This window comes from Miniopterus natalensis, chromosome 3 (genome assembly GCF_054644295.1).
Source record: "Miniopterus natalensis isolate mMinNat1 chromosome 3, mMinNat1.hap1, whole genome shotgun sequence".
NCBI classification, from domain to species: domain Eukaryota; kingdom Metazoa; phylum Chordata; class Mammalia; order Chiroptera; family Miniopteridae; genus Miniopterus; species Miniopterus natalensis.
In genome coordinates this window covers 7,663,388-7,686,094 of record NC_142083.1, presented here as the reverse complement: position 1 = coordinate 7,686,094, position 22,707 = coordinate 7,663,388, and the positions used below count along the sequence as shown (strand labels likewise).

General features: G+C 40.2%; 1 protein-coding gene across 1 annotated transcript in view; it reads right to left on the bottom strand.

Annotated features, from left to right (window-relative positions):
• Window positions 1-22,707, bottom strand: part of FYB1 (FYN binding protein 1) — an 82,548-nt gene that overhangs the window by 15,470 nt on the left and 44,371 nt on the right. Inside the window, exons 3-13 of the mRNA XM_087815287.1 lie at window positions 18,392-18,438; window positions 16,504-16,523; window positions 16,031-16,062; window positions 14,966-15,086; window positions 12,197-12,356; window positions 11,557-11,701; window positions 7,524-7,546; window positions 5,848-5,911; window positions 4,895-5,032; window positions 3,300-3,325; window positions 753-819 (exon numbers count right to left, since the gene is read on the bottom strand). Coding sequence (XP_087671413.1) covers window positions 753-819; window positions 3,300-3,325; window positions 4,895-5,032; window positions 5,848-5,911; window positions 7,524-7,546; window positions 11,557-11,701; window positions 12,197-12,356; window positions 14,966-15,086; window positions 16,031-16,062; window positions 16,504-16,523; window positions 18,392-18,438 — 843 coding nt within the window. The remainder of the gene's footprint in view (window positions 1-752; window positions 820-3,299; window positions 3,326-4,894; window positions 5,033-5,847; window positions 5,912-7,523; window positions 7,547-11,556; window positions 11,702-12,196; window positions 12,357-14,965; window positions 15,087-16,030; window positions 16,063-16,503; window positions 16,524-18,391; window positions 18,439-22,707) is intronic.

Genomic DNA, 22,707 nt, shown 5'->3' with positions numbered 1-22,707 from the left:
TAGGTTACTTTCATCCTTCAACTAATCACGTCCAGGACCTTTTTACTCGCCTTTTTTCCTCGAAAAAGCTAGAGATGTGTCTGCTTCTATATGCAATGTGTGTCAGATCATCTCACATAGTTATTGGAGCATAAAAAAGAATCCTACCATGCTACTTTCTATTTCCAAAGGGCTTTCAAAAGGTACTCCTTTTATAGGAACTGATTTTAGATTTTCTTACCACTTTAGCCTAATATTAAATCGAAACCTTAGGTGAGCTGAAGAAGGTCACTATTCACTGTTGACTTTTTTAATTTGAATGGAACTTTTGAGAAACAGATGCTTTTGTGAAAAAGAACCTAGAAGTCCTGTTAAAGATCAAGCCTTCCCACAGGAGAGGCTTAAACAAGGTGGGTGAAGGCTGGTGTGTAAACTAAGCAGCGCCATCAGGACAAGATGTGCTGGGGAGAGAGTGAAAATAAAGGGAGGAGAGGAATCAGTGAGCTCAGTGTGATATTTCCCCAGTGAGTGAGTGAGTGAATGAATGAATGCAGACATCAGTGAGTCTGGGAGCAGAGGACAATCGGGACAGTGAGCAGGCCCACAGGGACAGGGGAGGCAAGGGGAAGGGGCAGGGTTCTCCACTGCCAACCTGGCCGCAGGCAGAGCTGGGACCAGGCAGGAGACAGCCCTCAGGACCTCGCGCAGCAGACACCCGGCCCCTTGGGCAGCCCGGTTTTATGGGTTGGTTGCGAGGAGGACACCCTGATTACCTCATCTCTGCTGCAGGAGCGGGGTAGTCCGAGGCATCCACGTCGTCGTAGACTTCCTCTCCCGCTTCTAACAGAAGGCAAAAGACCAGAGGCTGAACCGCTGCTGTCTAAGCCCAGCGGGAGCGCACAGTGTTTCAAGGACAACATGAGTTTCCCCGAGGCCTCTGCACTTCTCCCGGAAGCTCTGTCTGTTCCTCAGGGGGAAGGGTTCTGATCTCCTTGGATACCTGTGTGCAATTCCCCTCAAAAAACCAGTGACCGTGGCTGTGACTAGCATTCTCAGAGAAAAAAAAATAAAGAAACCAAACTAGTGACAGACTATTTGAAGATTCACAAGCGTGATGAATGGCAGGATAGTAGATTACTGACAAAAAAAATGATGTTACTGGTCATTGGCAGTATTGAAATCAAAATTCTCTTGGGATTTGGGGTGCTATAATAATATTTCTTTTAATTTTAATTTATTTATTAATCCTCACCCAAGGATATGTTCATTGATTTTTTTTTTTTGGATGGGGGGAGAGAAAGAAACATTGATGTGAGAGAGAAACATTGATTGGTTGCCTCCAATGAGTGCCCCAACTGGGGATCAAACCCGAAACCTAGGTATGTGTCCCAACTGGGAACCGAACCTGCAGCCTTTTGTTGCATGGGACAATGCTCCAGCCAACTGAGCCACCCGGCCAAGGCTCATTTTATTTTTATGACTATGTCTATATCTAGTCTATGTATGTCTATCTCTCCATCTATCAATCATCTATCTATATCTATCTATCTATCTATCTATCTATCTATCTATCTATCTATCTATCTATCTATCTATCTATCTATATCTATCATCTATCTATCATCTATCTATCATCTATCTATCTATCTATCTATCTATCTCTATCTATCATCTATCTATCATCTATCATCTATCTATCTATCTATCATCTATCTATCTATCTATCTATCTATCTATCTATCTATCTATCTATCTATCATCTATCTATCTATCTATCATCTATCTATCTATCTATCATCTATCTATCTATCATCTATCTATCTATCTATCTATCATCTATCTATCTATCTATCTATCTATCTATCTATCTATCATCTATCTATCATCTATCTATCTATCTATCTATCTATCTATCTATCTATCTATCTATCTATCTATCTATCTATCATCTATCAATCATTCTCTTTTACTCATTGATCTGTTCCTAACTTTTCCCTTACAGTAATAGATATACTGAGTATGGTACCACCTTAAAATGGAAAGAATATTCTATTAATATGACACTTCTGATACCAGCAGGAATTGAGAATCAGTATTGGTAGAAAAGGGACTATGACCTGAACTGTTCAATGGCTTTTCCAGTCTGTAATACTTTTCCTCCTTGACTTCTGGTTAAAGGCCCACAGCAAATGCAGCTGAGGAGATGAGTAGAAGAACACAAAGGCTTAAGGAACCACCATCAGAGAGAGTTTAAATGTTCTCTGGTAGTGGCAAGGACTGGATTTCCTTTAAAAATTCCTTTCTCTCTGTATTTATATATAGATTTTTCTCCCCACTCAGGTTAATTAATTTCAAAGGATAAAGCTTGCTTAGCTCTATGAAGAATCCATAATAAACATGTTGAAAAAATGACATATTATTGGTTTCCAGATAAGGGAAAATTATTATCCCATTAATACACTTAGAACACATAAAAACAAAAGAAAATTAAAACAAAAAATACATTTTTACTTAATTGATCATATTTCTTACATTTTATACCTACTGTTTGTGGAGCTGTTTCTCGAATATGTTTTGAAAATTACAGATTAAGACACAAGCTCATTATTTACTGAGTGCCTTACACTGATTCAATTTGATTATACTTTCAAATTTATAACTCAAAACAAATTAGATAAACAGCCTGGAAGAATATATTATCTTTGGTATTGGTTTGCTCTTTCAATTTATTTATAAATTAAAACAAAGTTTTTGATAGCCTCTGAATATTCTTGTGAGACATTTTGTTCAAGAAAAAGAAATTAAAGATCTGTTTCAGCTAAAAAAAAAAATAAGCTGGTTTAAATTGTACAAAGAAGAAGCTTTCATATTTAGCAGTGGAAAATTTTCCAAATATAACATAAATTATACATTTTAAAAAATAAAAAAGTTAGATCTTGAAGGGCCTGGCGGCATCTAATCTGATTTGTTTTTAGAAATCTTTATGCAGAAGTCCAATATATCAAGCTCTGACTGAATCGGGGTTCAGGGGACATGGGGAATGTTGGTGTGCACCCCTGCCTGCTTGTTCCTTTCTTTATTGTGACCCTTTACCACTGGGAGGACTGTTTAAAAACCATCAATATTTAGAATTTCCCTCTTCATGCCATTTCATTGTTGAGAAACTGTGGCCACCCAAGGTGAAGTTACTTGACAAGGTTAAACAATTTCTTATTTTCAGTCAGAACTTCAACCCAGATATTATGACTATATCCAATGATTTCTCACTACTCAATCGGCAAGAACTGAGGTATAAAATACAGTTAGTTTTCATCACTTACCCAGTTGTTTAGGAGGAGAAGGGAAACTGGAAAGAAAATGAGAACACAATTATAATCAGACTAATAGAACCCAGAAATGGGTTCCTTTTTCAAAGGGAGACACGAGCAAGGAACAGCCTGGGGCTGAGAGAGGCCAATCAATCTGCTGACCATCATTTCTCTCCGTCCTCCATTTCTCCACTAAGTCCAGTTTCTCTGCTTCAATTTGGAATTTAGCAAGACTTTTTTGAACTCCAATGTTGGTCAAAAAAGTCAAGAGTCAAGACATTCATGGTTTCTTCTTGCCGTAGCCATTGGGCCAATGTTTTCAGATTTGTTCTATGCGGTTGGGCACATTATTACAACGAAGTAAATTAAATGGCCTCAATATTTTGGATTCACTGTGGCACAGCTCAGGCCAAAACTGTTTGACTCCAAGAGTAGAAATGCAGGATTAAATTTACAAAGGTCACAGGAATGCTTGTATGCCCGTGTTTCCCCAGTATGGACGTGTATGTCCCCAGCGGGAGAATGGTGAATAAGGGGGCATATCCACTGAAAAGAGTGAGGAAGCGCTTATTAACAGAAGTGATCCGAAATCAGCATTGGGGGGCATTTAGTGGCAACAGAAAAAGACCTTTGCTTTTATTCCTTTCTGAACTCTAAACACACACACACTCACATGCACGCACATCACTGGAAGAATGGTGCACAGATTTACAAAAGTGTGAGAGGTCATTAGTTCAGATGATCCAAAATTAGAATTAGGTTTTGTGTAAATGGAGCAGGAAAAAACAACCTTGGCTCTTACTTCTAAGTAAGGACTATATTTGAGTAATGCTTCATCAAAAGAGGCTTTGTTATGTTTACTGATAATTTTAAGTGTCTGATTTATTGAGTGCTGTTTTAGTGTTTCACAAAAGGGTTGAATCATGTACCAGATGACATGATTAAGATCCTTCAAATACACATGCATGGAATTCATACTAAAGGGATGGAAAGAAAATTTATACATTAATTTTTATGTAGACAAACTGAAGATATTTAGGATGACTTTAGTATAAGATAAATATATAATTTAAATAGAATTAATATGTCACTACTGAGGAATAGAGTTTTAAAAACTTTAAGTACTGTATTTAGAGAAAAGAAATTCCAAATAGTGTCCTTTATGTCTAGCAAATTAATTTTTAAAAAAGTATATTTTGAAGAGTAATCAATATAAAATATTATATAATAAAATGTGGCATTGGAATTTTGAGCTTTTAGATGTAATGTTACAGCTAAAAAAGTCCTATTAAGTGGAGCCTGTGAGTATGCGTGTGAGGGTGTGTGTGCGTGCACATGTATGTATATGTGTTTGTGCATGTGTGTAGGGAAAACAAAATATATCTTTGAATCATTTAATGGTTTTTAAATACTTTGTGCTCCTCTTACGAAAATGCATGAGTTTAAGGGTGAGACAGTAAATGAGGCTAAAACGATTAATTTAAAATAATATTAAAATTGTGTAAGCCTGCTAGAATTTGGTTATTGGTTATAAGGTATTAGTAGGATTTGATTAAATTAATATTAGTGTAGTTATTGTGCGCTGGATTTGGTTGGTTGGCTCTTACGATGAACCTTCATTATTGTCTGACTCAGAGTCTTTAGGTTTCTCTCGTATACTTTTCTTTTTGTCATCTTTTCCCTTTAAAATCTTCAAAATCCCCCAGGACCACGAGTTACTCTTCTCTTCACCCTGTGGTGTGGAGCTTAGGAGCATGAAGGCATTGATCAGAATGGAATAATCAGTGGAACACAAAGACACTGGGTGGACATTCAGGTTTGTCATAATTATACTTCATTGCTCATTCAGGCAGTGAGTTACTCGTAGTCATCAAGATGATGCCATTCGACTTATAGGTCATGGGCTTTGAACACCGCTGCTGCTAGGTAAGGAGTAAGTTAGTTTTTTTCCTATGTGGTGAAATTTCTCTTGGTTCTTAAAATAGTAAGCTAAGTCAGGATTAAGTTTTCAATATTAATTTAGCTTTATTTTTGATTAAAATTAAGTTAACAGGCCTTACAATTTAAGATACACCATTTTGAAAGTTGAAACAGCTAAAAGGTGGGGTATTCAGTATTGGTTTTGCCACAGGTAGCAGATGGTCTCAACCTATTTGGGTTTCCTATGACTATGACTATTATACAAGGATAGCCATTCAATTGATAGACTCTTCAGAGACTGTTGTGAAGTAAATTATTAGTTGATAAATAAATGATTGAGAAACATTTGCAAAATAAAAACGACAACATCTGTAATTCTCTATCCCTTTTCTTTATCACTTCTTTTGATATAATTGTCCAGGTGTTTCCAAACAATGTACCACTTCATTTGAAGTATGGTGCAATTATACTTCCTGATTTACTATGGCTGTTAATTAAACATTGGAATCATTTTTGGTAATTTAATAAGGAACACTATTTTCTGCTTTTTATTTTAACTACAAATCAAAACTTCAGTAAATACAGTAAGTTTTAGTAAATACAATAATTTGCAAAATGGCAGTTCACTGATCATTCTTACCCATCATCAGCCTCTTCCTCTTCGATCCCATCATAAATATCATCCGGAGGAGGTGGGAACATCCCTTCATTTGGATTAAAAGGAGAAAATATTCTGTTAATTTTGTAATTTGGTCATGTAACAGTCACTCAAAATTTGGTAATAAATATGTCTCATTTAACTGAACAAAGTGTGCTTCTTTCATAGCAACTATTTAAAGAAAAAATAATTTTAATCTCCAACTCTCACATAGACAGTAGGTAAATTGGTCTGTTGATTATTTTAACACCAAAAAACCCCAAACAATCCAATTAAAAATGGGCAAAAGACCTGAATAGACACTTCTCCAAAGGGGACATACAGATAGTCAACAGACATGTGAAAAGATGCTCAGCCTCATTAATCTTCGGGAAAATGCAAATTAACACCACAATGGGCTATCACATCACACTGTCAGAATAGCTCCATCAATAAGTCAACAAACAACAAGTGTTGGTGAGGATGTGGCGTGAAGGGAACCCTTATGCACTGCTGGTGGGAAGGCAGATTGGTGCAGCCAGTGTGGAAAGCAGAATGGAGGTACCCCAAAACATTAAAAATGGAGCTGTTCTGTGACTCAGCAGTTTCACTTCTGGGAATATATCTGAAGAAACCAGAAACACTGATTTGAAAGAATATATGCGCCCCTATGTTCATTGCAGCGTTATGTACAATAGCCAAGCTATGGAAGCAGCCCAAGTGTCCATGAGCAGAAGAGTGGATAAAAAAGCTGTGGGACATTTATACAATGGAATACTACTTGGCAGTAAAAAAGAAGGAATATTATCCTTTGTGACAGCATGGATGGACCTGGAGAGCATTATACGAAGTGAAATAAGCCAGTCAGAGAAAGGCAAATACCATATGATTTCACTCATATGTGGAATCTAATGAACAAAATGAAATAACAAACAAAATAGAAACAGACTCATAGATACAGAGAACAGGCAGCCGTCAGAGGGGAGGGGGTTGCGGGGCTGGGTGAAGGGGTTAAGCCCCCCCAAAGCCTCGTAGACACAGACAACAGCATGGCGATTACCAGAGGGAGAGGGAGCTAGGGGGAGGCAGAAGAGGGAAAAGGGAGAATAAATGGTGATGGAAGGAGACTCGACTTTGGTGAACAAACAATACAATATACAGTATTATAGAATTATGCACTCGAAGCCTATATGATTTTATTACCAATGTTGCCCCGATCAATAAAAAATATGTACAATGAACTTGAAATTTGACTTTTACGATGAAAATGTTAGCACTGCAAGGTATTAGTAAAATTCCCTTATTTTGCTGGTGAGAAGACAAGGAGTCTCTAGGAGTCACAGCTAAGGCGACCATATATGTCATCAGACAATCAAGCATACTTCTGAAAGGGAAGGGGGGTGCTCTAATAATTATGCCTATACAACTGGTACAATCAGGACTGCCCTGGGTGCACTGAAAGCGGAGTAGCCTATGACCCGTAACAAATGGGAGAAAGACGTGAAATGCTCAGGGTCACTCTGTGACCAGGACTGAAGTCCCCGTCATTGGTCTCAGTCCAGTGCTCTTTCTGCCACTTTACCATGCTCCTCATGAGGTACAAACAAAAGCATCTTGTCATTAACATACATGAAAATGTGGATGACTTGAGACACTTGTGCTAAAAGTGTGTGGCTTACCTCCACTTCCACTCTGACTGTGGCTAGAGAAAAAAAAAAGAGACACATTAAATTAGTATATGAATTATTTAGTTATCAGGAAGAGAAGCACATGCATGGAGCTGTGATACCAAAGAGAAATAATGCTCCAGTTAAAGATCTTAGGATGTTATATGTGAAGAGGGGAAAAAATTGTTCTTTATCATAAAAGATCAATAGTGACAAGGCCTAGTGGTAACAAGGCAAAATACAAAACAAAATAAACCTAATAAGAATACGTGAGTTTTTATACTACATAAAGTATTCAAAACAATGATACCGTTGGCTTCTAACATTTTCCCATAGGCAGTTTTCAGATTGTACATTATTGCATCATTCCACAGATGGACTTATAAAAAAAAGTATTATTCCAGGAGTCATATAGAAACATTATTGAGTTAAATTCAATTCTCTCTCAACATCTCATAACCACAGCATGTTACTCTTAGTAGCACAGCATCCCATTTTATTTTAAGACGGATAACATTTAAAAAGCGGGAATGTTCCTCATGGGCCTTTACAGAGTGGTCCCCGATGTTCTAAGCCCACACCGCTTGTATTTCTTATTTCTCTGCCATTCCACAGCCCTATTTTATAATCGTCTGTTTTCTCGCCTGTGTTTGCCACCAGAATGGGGATTCTGTGGCAGCAAAGGAAGTGTAAATTGTGAGAACGGGAACACCTCAGAATTCATCTGCTTCAGTTCCCTCCATCTGTAGGAAAGAAACGGAAGCTCTGAGAAATTAACCGACTTCACCAAAACTTTTCAGAGAACGGAAGCGCTGAGGGCAGGGCCTCGGGCCCTGCCTTCCTGGGCGATGCTGTGTTGGCCGCACCCAGCTACACTCGCTGGACCCCAGGGTTGCCCTTTGGCTAATGTGCCTGCACCAGGCACCCGTCGGCTGTTACAACCCTACAGTATAACTCTATAGTCATCTCTGATTCCTCGGCCTTGAAGGCAGATCGAAGAAATTAGTCCGATGCAGATCTACAGTTAATTTGAACCTAAAAAAAACCATTGCTAAAGGAACTTTATAGAAAAACATGCTATATATGTCTTAATACATAAGCAAGTAGTTAACTTTTGATGAATTTAAGCATCGTCTGTATTTACATACTATTTTCACACTCATGTCCTCTGACACTTCCTTTGGAGCATAAAGCAGATAGAGTTATGTGGAGTTACAATCTGGTTGGCCAACACTCAGTTCCCAAGGAGCAAGGTTATCATAATCAGGAGCAAAGCTGCCACACGTTATTTCCTTCCTAGAGCAGTTCTTTAGTTTTCTAAAATCCTGTTTCGAATACAAAACACTGACTGGATGAAGTAGAGGTAAGCAGAGGGAGAGTGAGAAAAGAGAAGGGGAGAGAAAGGGCCACCAACAAAAGGAAGGGGAAGGACTGGGAAACACACGTAGAAAAACTGTGCCAGGTGATGGAGGACTGGAATTTGCATTTGGAATTTGCCTTCCTTCAGTTTTCATGTTTATTCCAGAAATTGCCTTAAATGCGAAGAAAAAGAAGACAACTGCCAAAACCCGTGCTTTCAAGCCTCTGGCCTGCTCCGAGCCTGAAGTGCACGGTCAGCCCTCCCACCCCGGAGGGTCGGGAAGACGCAGGTGAGGAGCGCGGGACCGGAGGCATCTGCAGGAGGGAGGAGAGCAGGGAGCCTTATTCTCTCTTAGTCTTGCCAGGGCAAGCTGCCGGCTACCGTCAGCATCTTTCCTTGTTCTCAGGACAAAGCATGTTCTGTTATGAGATCCCTGCCAGCAGCAGCTGTAGTTTCAAAAACAAAATTTGTGCGGAAATTATGTCTCTTCTTTCATCTTCTTATTAAAAATGCATGAGAGGAATAGAGGCTAGTCAACGCTGTGGTTCTATACTTGTTTAAAGTACGGAGCATTAAAACCATACACCTCCTCCGGTTCCATTTATTACAGAAAAGACCCTCTGCTGCATGTTTTAACTGGAGCACATCTTGTAGAGATGTGGTTTGCATGGACTTGATAAAATGGAAGAGGGAGTAGTGTTTAGTTTTGGGAAACAGTCACCTCTTATGGTTAAATGATGCTCAATTTTAAGAACATCTTTTTTGGTGGATTTATTATTTTTTATTGAGTATGTGCATCAGTGTATATATGCATTTATTAAGATGATTGCAGTTCTTCAGCCCCCAAATAAGAGAAATGTGTTTTCAAAAAAACATGTAAAAGATAAACATACTATAACATGGTAATATATGTGGAAGGATATGTGTCCAAAAATTTCTGTGCATCTCAGACTATGACTTTTTAGAACTTCGAAGACCTTGAAACTGACATTTGCTGACTCCCAAAGTAGGTTCTGATGACTAGAACCAATTCTTGATCTGTAAACTCCAGGGTACATGCTGCATGTTTTTTGTTTTTTTAAAAATATATGTTGCCCGGCCAGGCGTGGCTCAGCGGTTGAGCGTCGACCTAGGATCCAGGCGATCAGGGTTTGATTCTCAGTCAGGGCACATGCCCGAGTTGTGGGCTGGATCAATGACTCTCATCATTGATGTTTCTATCTCTCTCTTCCTCTCCCTTCCTCTCTCTGAAATCAATAAACATATATCAAAAAAAAAAATCGTTATTGATTTCAGAAAGAGGGAGGGAGAGGGAGAGAGAGAGGTAGAAACATCAATGATCAGAGTCAGTCATTGATCAGCTGCCTCCTGCACAGCCCCCACTGGGGATCGAGCCCACAACCTGGTCATGAGCCCTGACCAGGAATCTAACCAAGATCTCCTGGATCCTAGGTCAATGCTCAACCACTGCCCACACCTGGCTGGGCCATGCTGCATGTTTTGATACACATTTGTATAATGTATGGTCATAACATGGTAAGAAGGCATTGCAGGCTATAATTCATTTTGGAAAGACAAAACTGCCAGAGAGTAACACAACAGATTTCATTGAAGGCAGGAGGTCAAGACCACAATAGGGAAATTTAATTCTTCATGTGCATAAAAGTATGTTACTATCTTGATAGTTCACATCTTTTAAATGGTTGATAATGAAAACGTTTTTTCTTTAAGATGTGAGCTGTGAAGAAAGCAGACCCATTTCACCTGGGTGAAATCTAGAACAGATCATGTTTTGGGGACCACAGCGATGGATTCCCAATGCCACAGTGCGGGCCCAGGAAAACAAGGGTTTCTTACTGGGCTGGACACTGCCCTTTTCCTTTTCTGCCAACTTGGAGGGACTGTGATGGTACCAGGAAGGGGAGGTACTGGAGGAAAGAAGGAATGAAAGGAGAAGGGGCGTGGAAGAAAGCACAAGGAAGGCCGGAGCTAGGGAAGAGAGACGGGGGCGTGGAGAAAGGAAGCAGAAGTCTGAGGGGGAAGAGCAGGTACAGCGAAGGAGTTGGCTCCTCTCCCCTCTTGGCTCCTCCAGAGAGGATGTGGTGTTCCCATCATTTGTGTGGGGGAGCTTCACCCTAATCTAGTGGGATGAATGGGCGATGGAAAGTTGGCCCCTTAGTTGATATGCAGGGATCATAGGGAGTTGAGTTTTTACCTTCGTATTTTAAAGAGCAAAGTAGAGTTGCAGTGAAAAGCATTCTTTTATTTTGTTATATGTTCAACTAAGAGCAACAAATGTATTTACACTCCAAGATTTCAGAGGAAAAATTTTATATTTCTTAGAACTAAATATTGTACGTCATGCCTATATTTTACAAAATTATATTTATTTTAGGCATCATATCCCTAAGGTCAAGTGAATGTTATAGGACGGCATTTTGGAATGACAACACATTTGGCAAGATCGGGCAAATGGCTTGTTATTTTTCAAGTAGCATTTGATACATATAAACAAAGAGTAAAATAAAAACAGGAGTTTCAAATGCCCTTGCACCCACGTTGGAGCTCCTGTACCGGTAATTCAGCCTAGAGGTAGAGAGCAGTGGGAAATGTGGAGGGGCCCTAACCTCCGTAATCCCCGGCGAGCGGGCCGCCTGACCTGCTCACAGGTTGCCTTGCACATACCTGCTGACCTCGTCTTGCTCTGCAACATCATCGTAAACTTCTTGGTCGTCTTCGGCGGGTCTTGATGGAATAGGACCGAGAGAGGTTTTCTTCCGTTTCAGGGAATCGTAGTCGATCTGTACCGCAGTTGTTTTAATATAGCCATCTACCAAAAGGGGAACGATTCGTGCTCACATGACTGCGGCTTCAACGGTTTAAAGTTGTGAATAAATCAATCGCGCATCTGCTCTTTAAAGCGTCCCCTTCCTTCCTCGCTTGCTGTTCTGATTTATAGGCTTCCCGTTTAGACACCCGCTTGGCTGCGCCCTGTCCAAGTTTTCTGCTGTGTGGTTTGGAGGAAGCCTGGAGGCTGTTTTCCAGATTCCACGGTGACTCGCGTGACCCATTCTCTCCCTTCTAACGTCGCCGAGGAGCCTAATGCCCCCTTCCCTCCCCGGAGTAATGTAACCGTGTGCTCTGTTCCCGGCTAGAAGATAACACTGTGAGGCCAGGGTGGAACCGGCCTGGCATTTTAAATCTCCCTAGCTTTGTCCACCCTGAACTAAACTCCTAACTTAATGTTTATGAGCAGCTCTGGAAAAACGTTTCATTTTGGCTCAAAAAGATGGTGATTTGAAGTCAAAGGGCAATTGGCACTCACATGACCCCCTGGTGGTTCTGCCCAACCATTTCCCCTCGGGGTTGTCGGTGATGCGGATTATTTCGATTTGCTCTCCTTGCTTGACGCTCAGCTCGTTCTTCCCGCCCTTGACGTCGCAGCAAGCTCGGGCTTGATGGAGGACTTCGACGGGGCCTGTTAGCTGCGCAGGGGGAGAGAGGAATGCGGCTGTGAAAGCCCGTATGCCCACAACTTGCCAACCTGCTTATGCCCAACATTACAGGTCTGAACTAGAAACGGAGGCTGGATGTCATGCCTGGTGAGTGTCCTTATAGCAGAAGCCGGGGACATTCGCAAGGGCCAGCAGGACCAGCGCAGAACAGGGGCATGTGCTCGGGGTTCAGGAGAGAGCGGTGGGCTGTGGACCTTCGCGACGCTGCGAAAGGCTTGCAGAAGAAGCCTCTGAGAGCCCTGGCCAGTGTGGCTCGTGGTTAGAGCATCAGCCCTCCCGCTAAAGCGTCTGGGGTTCAATTCCTGGTCAAGGGCACGTACCTGTGTTGCAGGTTCGATCCCCGGCCCGGTAGAGGCGCATGTGGGAGGCAACTAATCGATGTGTCTCACATTGGTGTTTCTCTCTCTCTCTCTTCCCTCCCTCTCTCCCTTTCACTCTCTCTTAAGGTCAATGGAAAAAATATTCTCAGGTAAAGAGTAACAAAAAGAGGGGAAAAAAGAATAAAAGCAGCAGCCACTAATATCTGAATTCCACTTACGTAAGACAGTCCACTCTGGGCACTGAGTTTCTATGGGATATGCTTGGTTGGCAAAGGTTTTTTCTCACGTTGCACTGAAGTTATTCTGCTGGCTCTATAGAAGAGCTAAGGGAGGGGCGGGGGATGTACTTGTGGGAAAAGCATTTTCTTTATTTTTTTTTTAAATTCTGTGGTATTATGTCTATGAATGTGGAGTAGACATTACCTGCTATAAATAAAATAACATTTTAGAAATAGCTTTGTAAATTAAAAAAAAAAGCAAAAACTGTTGTGAGGTTTTAAAAATTAATATCCTGAACAGTGCAGTGGCTTCTTGACAGCAGGGGAATAATCTAGTTGAGACCATGAATCCTAACGATCTAATTTCCTAATCTTAAATGGATGTCTTCTAAGACAGAATTTCTCGGATCTTTCAATATGCAAATATACCTCGTGATTTTTGAAGAAGCTTTGCCTTATTTTATTGAACTTATGATGCTATGAATTGTGAGACAAATTATTAGGCCACTGAGAAAGAAAGCAAACAGCTTAATTTAAATTACAATGTGCCACTAATGTCAAGGTGCATCCTAATTTCAGAATCTTAAAATGTAAAATATTTTATGTCAGAATTAAGGGTGTATGGTACTATGCAAGAGTTCTTATATTTATTTAATTTATTTACTTTAATATCTATTAACATTTTGTGGGAGGAATGTAGCTTGTGAAGTCCTAGTCTTAATAAGCTTTTGAGTTCATGTTTAGTGGTATGGTTCCCACACTACATTGTTCTTACAAAAATTGTTACTTGAATAAGTGAGTGAAACAAAGCAAAACTGATTTCTCCAAAAGAAAAACAGAAAAAACTTCTCATAATTCCTTCAAAACTACAACCGTCTCTTCATAAAATGTGTACTGTGAAGATTTTCATTTAAGAAATGAGTTTTTCATAATTTCCACTTGAGAAATAGAAATGTTGGTAGCAATATATTCTGTAAGAGTAAAATGTTTTAATATTCACATTGTAATCTTAATTTTACTTATATATAGTAAGATTTTTCAAAATTCAATGAGAACCTATAAAAGATATAGTGCTTTATGTGCACTATTTTATTTAATTCCACAGCAAACTTTCGGGGGAGGTGTCATTTATTTTAACCTTAAAAAATTAAGAATCTGGGGTTCACAGAAGTTTAGTAATATACCCATGATCACAAAACTCACAGGCACAGCTGGGACTTGAATCCGCATTTGCTTAACTGACTAAGTTTTTACATTTTCCCTGTACCATGCTGTTGAACTTTTGTTTTAATATAATAAATACACTGAGAAGTTATATATAAATCAAATTTTTGTCATTCAGGCTATGTAATAAATGTTTCAGGGGAATTAAATGTTGAAAGACAGCGATATGAATCCTTTCTAAAGCGAAGAATAGCCTTGTCACTCACTCTAAAGTATAGCTGACGTTCCAGACCCACACGGATGGGCCACGCCATCGAGGACGGTGTAGCCAAGAGAAGACAGCCTGCGAGCGTAGTGTGGGCGGTAGAGAGCGATGTCCCACAGTGAGAACCCCGGGGCGAGAGGGGACAGGGGAGCGGGCCAGGCAGAGGCAGAGAGGAGAGACAGCGGGCGGCGAAGGCCGCGCACCCGGCTCGCACGCAGGAGGCAACGGAAGCCCGGGCTAGAGGCCCGCAGGCCCAGCAGCTCCCAGAAACTATTCGGAGACAGGTCTGGTTCCTCCCCACACGCCTGTGGCCCTGGCACAACTACAGCACGTGCCCCAGGGCCGTGCGTGGCCCAGGCTCCTAGTCCAGGGGGATGCACACGAGTGTGTAAGGAGGGGAGCGGCCACCAGGCCTCTGAGTCACCGAGTGACGCCCGCTCAGGATAAGCCAGCGCTTTCTCTTCCGATTTTATCCCGCTACATTTTTCGGGCAGGGACAAGGGAGTGTATTGGACAAGAAGATCTGTCGTGAGACAGTGAGTGCTTAGAAAGCCACCACCGAGTAAACCTCCACCGTGTGAGGTTTCGAGCGCCCTGCCGTGGGGCTCTTACTTTAAACTTCTTCTTGATCTCCTGCTCTTTCTTCTCTCGCTCCTTCTGCTCCTTCCTCTCCAGCTCCAGCCTCTTCTTCTCCTCCTTTTCCCTCCGCTTCTCTCGCTCCTTGGATGCTTCTCTGTGGACAGACATGGTTGGGCTGTTGCATCAGCTGCGGGCTCGAGGGGACTCGGCCTGCTCACGATCCCAGGGGCCTCTGCCCCCCCCGGGGGACAGTGTCTGAAGCCTGGATGAAGGGGGGAAGCCGGGGTGCTCCCCGCGCCTGGGGGTGTGAGCTCGGTCTGAAAACCCGGAGGAGGCGCACGGTGAGGATCCCTTCCGAGGGCTCTGCTTCCCTTATAGCCTGGGCCAGCGAGCGGGGGCCGCTGTCTACAGAGGCCCTGCTCTGCTGCTTGTCGGCAGGAACGGAATCTCTCTCTCCCCCTCTCCCCCTTTCCTCTCTCTCTCTCTCCCCCTCTCCCCCCTTCCTCCCTCCCCCTATCCCCCCTTCCTCTCTCTCTCTCTCCCCCTCTCCCCCCTTCCTCTCTCCCCCTCTCCCCCCTTCCTCTCTCTCTCTCTCCCCCTCTCCCCCCTTCCTCTCTCTCTCTCTCCCCCTCTCCCCCCTTCCTCTCTCTCTCTCTCCCCCTCTCCCCCTTTCCTCTCTCTTTCTCCCCCTCTCCCCCCTTCCTCTCTCTCTCCCCCTCTCCCCCCTTCCTCTCTCTTTCTCCCCCTCTCCCCCCTTCCTCTCTCTCTCCCCCTCTACCCCACCTTCTCTCTCTCCCCCCCCCCCCCGTCTCATGCATGCACTCACAGGTACAAGAGCACCTGCCTGCTGTTGGTCTCTCTAGAGGCAAGATTCTGCTTTCTCACCCAACAGCATTTTAACACAGTCCTCTGTGAAATCCTAACTAGAAAAGAACTTCTAGTCCTTTGTATTAACATAAAGGTGACCATTATGTGTCAGTCATTTGACCAGTAAAGATTTTCCCCCTTAATGTTGACTATCCATCCACTCTCCCTCCTACAAATATCATGCTATTCATCTTAGAAGGAAAATATCATAGGAAAAAATGTAACTCATACATGTCTTCATATGTTTCTCCATCACTTTCTTCCTGTCAAGAAAACATGAATAATAATGAATTTTAATTATTCAAAAAGGGAGTGTACACATAGTACATAGATCGTGTATTTAGTAAAACAAGCATAAATTTAAGTGTATGTAAATTTGGCTTGTTTAATATATTACTTCCTTTTTAGAGATAGACTATAAAAGTAAACCCTGAAAGATTTCATGTTATATCCTGCTATATAATTCAGATGTGTAGCCAGACTTAAGTTTATATTCAGTGCCATAAAATTGCTATAAGTCGAAGTAATGATTTGTATTTAATATCTCAAGCACTTTACATGAACTAAGATCATAAATGGAAAAATATCATCTTTACTCATAAGAATTTTCATTTGTTGGTTTATACCAATAGAAAATGAATACCAATAATTGTTAAATATTCTGGTTACAGCAATATAATATGAGAAGGAAAAAAAAAACTGACCTCATCTGGATTTCCAGCACCTAAAGGGGTTAAAAAAAGAATAAAATTTAACATACTGTAATTAAGAAGCACTTTAATGCAGGGTTATTAGATGTAATACAATATTCCACACAGTTCATAATCAAATAAAACTTACATTTTATCAAAGATATAGAAGTATAAAATAGCATATGTGGTTTAGATCCTTACTACAGCTTTTTGATACTTGTAGTTTAATTATAAAATCATTTCATTGGCTTTCATAAGACAATGAAGACGCCCTTTATTCTCTTTATGAAAGGAGCCCACATTTGCTTTTGTGGGCTTGTCTGGAACAAAGGTATTACCAGAAAATCACAACTAGTTTGCACTTGCTGACTTACTTGTTCCCAATGATTCACTTTCATGTATCAAACAAATCAAGTTAACTAGATTTTTTTAAACAAGATATTTTACTGCTCAAGCGTTCAGCAATATCACCTAATTACCAGATACTAAGACATGATCTAAAACAATGATAATAAAAACAGTGTGGTGTTGGTATAGAAACAGACAATGGGATAGAGAGCTCAAGACAGATATATAAACTTACATACACATAAGTGTAGTGCACACACACATAGAGCTGATATGGTATAAAGGTGGCATTACGAGTGAAGGAGGAAAGGGTAGATTTTAGAGTATGGCAATGGGAAAACTAGCTCCATACGCGAGGCTACAAATCTGGATTTCTACTAATTCCTCAAAGGTGGGCTGAAAAAAGGTTAAAGATCTGAAAATAAGGGATGAAGTTCATAGAAGAAAATAGAAGATAATTTTTTATTTCCTAGTGATATGATTTCTTCGATAAAACTTATAAAGTATAAGTTGTGAGGTAAACATGAACAATTTTGACTGTATTAATATTTATTATGTTCTGTGAAGGACAGCATGGGCTAAGTTGATAATGAACAGAATGAGGGAAGGTATTTGCAATGTCTGCAGCTGACATGGGATTAATATCTGGAATACAAGGAACTCCTCCTGCAAGTCAACCAGAAAAGAACACCAACCTCAAGAAAAAAAAGAGTCAAAGGATATAAACTGGAAACTTCCCAGAATAGGAAACACAAAGGCAAAAAAACAAATGAAGTACTCATATCCTTGAAGTAAGCAGAGATATGAAAACAAAGCCTCATTTTATACCTATAAGACTGGAAGCAATTGGAAACCTGAATAACACCAGGTCGGCATCTTGGAACCTTCCTGCCCTGCTGATGGACGGGCACACAGATGCCGATCTTCGGGAGCGCACTCTAGTCCTACCCGGTCCAAATGAATGTGCCATGGCGTCGGAGCAGCCCAATCACTCCTGGATATGTATCTCTAAAAGAAGCCTCTCAGAGGGCCACATGGGGCAAGAAGGTGCCCTGAATTTTCATTTGTGGTACTAGTGAGTTGGAGAGAAAACGTGAATGCACAGGATGCGTACCATGGAGTGCTGAACGTGCACACCATGAGTGCACACCGTGGAAGACTTGTGCAGTACCGAACAGCAACAGGTGAAGTATAGTACACACAGCAACGTGGATGGGTCTCCCACACACATGATGTTGAGTGTGAATAATAAAGTGAGTTCTAACATAGGGCCCATGTAAACTGAAATATATAAACACATGGAACAGTATGCAAAGAATATGTACAGACACATAACACATTAAATACATTAGACCAATTGTCTCTGGTAAGGAAAAGAGAGGAAAGGGAGTGGGCCATGGAGAGAAATTGAATAAATAAATAAAACCAGAGAGGAGTCTTGCACGGACCAATGGTGATGATGACCCATTAATAACCCCATGAGAATGATTAACTTAAATTTCTATAATATGAGGTAACAAAAAGATAAATCAAACATCTTTTTGCCCCTTACCATCAAAGTGCACGACACCATCTTGATTTTCTTCATTGACAGGGCTTCTGGAAACAGAAAGAAGAAAAAGTGAAAAATGGAACCAGTAGAGGCTCAACTTACAATAAAAAAATAAAAAGGGGGTATTTTTAAAAATTGTTCTTTTCTCTTTAGTATCTGCTCTCATGTAAAACTTCAGAAGTCATTAGAATAAGCTTTAGCCTATATGTATGCTGCTACTGATGCAAAAAAAAAAACACTGGAGAATTGGAAAGCTTGAGCATTCCATTCACAGTGAGCACATACAATGAATCCCTTGATTCAGGGCAGCAATAGGTTTTTTGTTAAAACAGCAGTATATCAAGAATTCAGTTCTGGGATTCTGAAGGCATTTGATGGTTTTATAGTATAGATGCTCGGGAGAATTAGTTCCATTCCTTGGCCCCGTCTTCTTTTCCAAATCCTCCCCACATGGCTTTACTCCCATTACCTGTGGCTTGGACTCCAAGGTGCTTCATTTCGAATCACTTCACTCCAATTGCTCTTAACAGTTATTGATACCTGGGCTGGCAAATTCCTAATGATTTATGGATCCACCTATATTTTCTACTTCTGTTCTCGGGTTGATTAGCATAGCTGGAGAAAATTGCCATTTTATTGATTCTGGACATTACAAATAACTGGCATTCAATCTCAACGGTATCCTCTACACTTTCTACAATCTCATTACACTTATTTTTTTCTAGTGAAACTTCTTGCATCATCTGTCTCAATGGCGGTTCAAAACTTTCACCACTTTCCTCAAATCTCCTAAATTCCTTTCCCTTCCCTTATAATCAGATGACCTCATTTCTTATTTCACTGATAAAATAGCATTTATTGGGTGTGAGCTCTCTTAAGAAAATACATTCTTTTAACCCACAAACTTACCTAGCTGTACCGTCCTTACCTTCTCCCTCTCAAAATTATTCTTTCCGCCTGTGATCTGAATCCTACCTGAATTACCAGTGACTTTAATCCTAATATTCCCTTTCTCCTGCACATCAATATATTATTAATATTATTATTATTGTTATTCCTCTTCTTTCACTCATTGTCCCCAGATACTTCACTCTTTGTTTTCTACTTCAGCCCAATTGACTCATTTATAAAGAACAAACACCTCTCTTTGCCTCTCTAAACCCTCTACATCATGCACGATAATCTTGCTTTTTCCAGCCAAAGTAGAAAAAGACGTCTATAGTCACTGACTTCACTTCCTCTGCTCCCTCTCATTTCTTCATTGATGACAATCTGGCTTCTATTGCCAATCCTTCCTGAAACTACTCTTAAAAGACTTAATTACCAAATCCACTGGACACCTCTCAGCCTGCATCTTGATGGATTGCTTTGTGGCCCTTAACAGTATCAGTCATTTTGCCTTCCTTGAGTTTCCTTTGTTTCAGTGACAAATTTCGCCTGCCTCAGCTCTTGTCTCTCTGGCCAGTATCCCGCAATTTCCTTTGTGGGTTTATTTTCCTCCTTAAGTGATGGTGTTCCTTTGTGTTCTAGTCTTGGCTTCCTTTACTTTTTTACTCTACATCTGTCTCTGAATGGTCTCAAATACCCCCAAAGCTTCACATATTTTTTTAATCTTGGAGACTCCCATATTGAAATCTCTAGCCCAGGCCTCCTTCTTAGTTTCAGATCTTCTATGTATGTGTGTATGTATGTATGTATGTATCTATCATCTGTCTATCTATCTATCTATCTATCTATCTATCTATCTATCATCTATCTATCTATCTATCTATCATCTATCTATCATCTATCTATCTATCTATCTATCTATCTATCTATCTATCTATCTATCATCTATCTATCTATCTATCTATCTATCTATCTATCTATCTATCTATCTATCATCATCTATCTATCTATCTATCTATCTATCTATCTATCTATCATCTATCTATCTATCTATCTATCTATCTATCTATCTATCTATCTATCTATCTATCTATCATCTATCTATCATCTATCTATCATCTATCTATCTATCTGTCTATCTATCTATCTATCTATCTATCTATCTATCTATCATCATCTATCTATCTATCATCTATCTATATCTATCTATCTATCTATCTATCTATCTATCTATCTATCTATCTATCATCTATCTATCATCTATCTATCTATCTATCTATCTATCTATCTATCTATCTATCTATCTATCTATCTATCATCTATCTATCATCTATCTATCAATCATCTATCTATCATATATCATCTTTATTTGGATGTCCAACTGCTGGTTCTATATTAACATCTCAGGAGCTGAGGTTCCCTCCTCCGTCTCAGCCTAAGCCTGCTGTCCCTACTAGGTTTCTTACCTTGGTGAATGGCACTGCCACTCACATGTTCACCTAAGCCTCAAGTCATCCTTTACTCTCATTCTTCTCAGTCCTACATCAAATTAATCAAGTTTCATCAGTTCTATGTGCTTAATGTCTCCTGTAATTCATTCCCCTTTCCATCTCTCTCCTGTCTCCAGCTAGACGTGAGTACAGGGCTCTAGAGTCTCTACTGTGGACTCTTGTACTGGCCATTTGGGCCACCTTCTATCAATGACAATGCTTTTCCTCTTCTCCCCCCTTGCAGCCCCTCCTCATGGCTGCCAACGTGATCTTTCTAACATAAAAATAAGATTATATCACTTATAGTCAGTATTATAAGTATCCAAATGGCCCTTGGCAGAGACAAGTTTCCCCACTTAGGTGAATTATTTATTGTCATTTATGAAGATGAATATGAAGTGAAAAATACTGCCAGGCTGTAGTTTACTTGCTAAAACACTTGGGTAAATAAGACATACCAGCAAAGTGAAGGCCATCTGCATATCCCATCCATACTTACGTGTGTACACATTATGCGAACCATTTATTACCTGCAGATAACGTCTGCATGCACACGTTTATTCATGGACCCAACACTGTAGCATATAAGTCTTGGTTTATTTTATATAGGTTTGAATTCACAAATGTATAACATGGAAATGTTCAACAAATAAGGCACAGCAATAAGAACAGGAATGCCAGCGAGTAAGAGGGGGAGTGCGGAGACCAAGGTGAGTGTCATGAATAAATCCAGATCAGTGTGTCACCAATGGCTCAGCAGTGCTCCGGGCATGGAGGACAGCTCCACAGAGACACAGAGGCAAACAATGGACTAGTCACAGCCCAAGTCATAGAAAACCAACCAGAGGGCATGAGTAGTGGGGAAGGAAAGGATGCTTAGCGGTTGTGATAATAGTAGGTCTAGTCAGGAAGGCCTTTCAGCATAGTCCTTGTTAGGCTGTAGCAAGTGGAATTAAACAGCGAAAGTAAAGCTCCGTTATGACCCTCATTATCACTGTCATTTTTGGAAGGTATTAGAGTTCTATTTCCTGACTTTCAAAGATGTAAAGCTGTTGACCTTAAACTTTATTTGCTAATCATGGCTTTCACTCTTCACTGTCTGTTTGTTTGTTGTTGTTGTTTCAAAAAGGGGGAAATCTAAGTGACCCATAAAACTTCATTCTGTGCCTGCTGTCACTGAATGATAATCCCGTGAGTCTTCCTCTGGACCATGTCTTCCTATATTACACCCAGTGCATGAGGAATCATAAAACTCTGACTTGTTGAAGTCACTGCTCTCCAGATGAAGTCAGCTACCTCAATGGCAGTGCACCACTGATGTGGCCAGTCTCAAATTGGGGAGAGCTTAAAGCATTTGTAATGCTTTAAAGGTTATAATGGTAAATTCTTACTTTTCATCAAAATATAGAGCCAAAAAAACCCCCACAAAAAACCAAACAAACCCCCAAACAAACCTTAACCTGACTATGATGACCTCAGGGAAAAGAACTGTTTAACCTTTCCTTTCCAACCTTGGTCATTTCCCATTATGTGTTCTTTCTCATTACCTCACTTTTCCTGTCTCATGGCTATTAATAACCATGTTATTTGTCTTGTATACCAAAATATTCAACCATTGGTTCTATGTTCAAATGAACAATTAGTCATACTGTTAAAATGATAATTAATTTAAAAAATAGCACAAAAAGCATGTTACACTGAAGATGTTGATTTGAACACTAATAATGAGAAAGAGGCTTTTTTTGATCCATTTCAGTTCCTCTCCAAATGTCTGAGAAAAATAGTAGAAAATATAACAAGCTGATTTCTGACCACTAGGTGGAGAAACAATACAATTTAAAACATATTACAACTCTGGCCTCCACTACTTTATTTTTAAAGCTATTTATGTTTCTCATTTTTACCTGCCTCCAATCTTTTCCATTCTCATGCCACCCT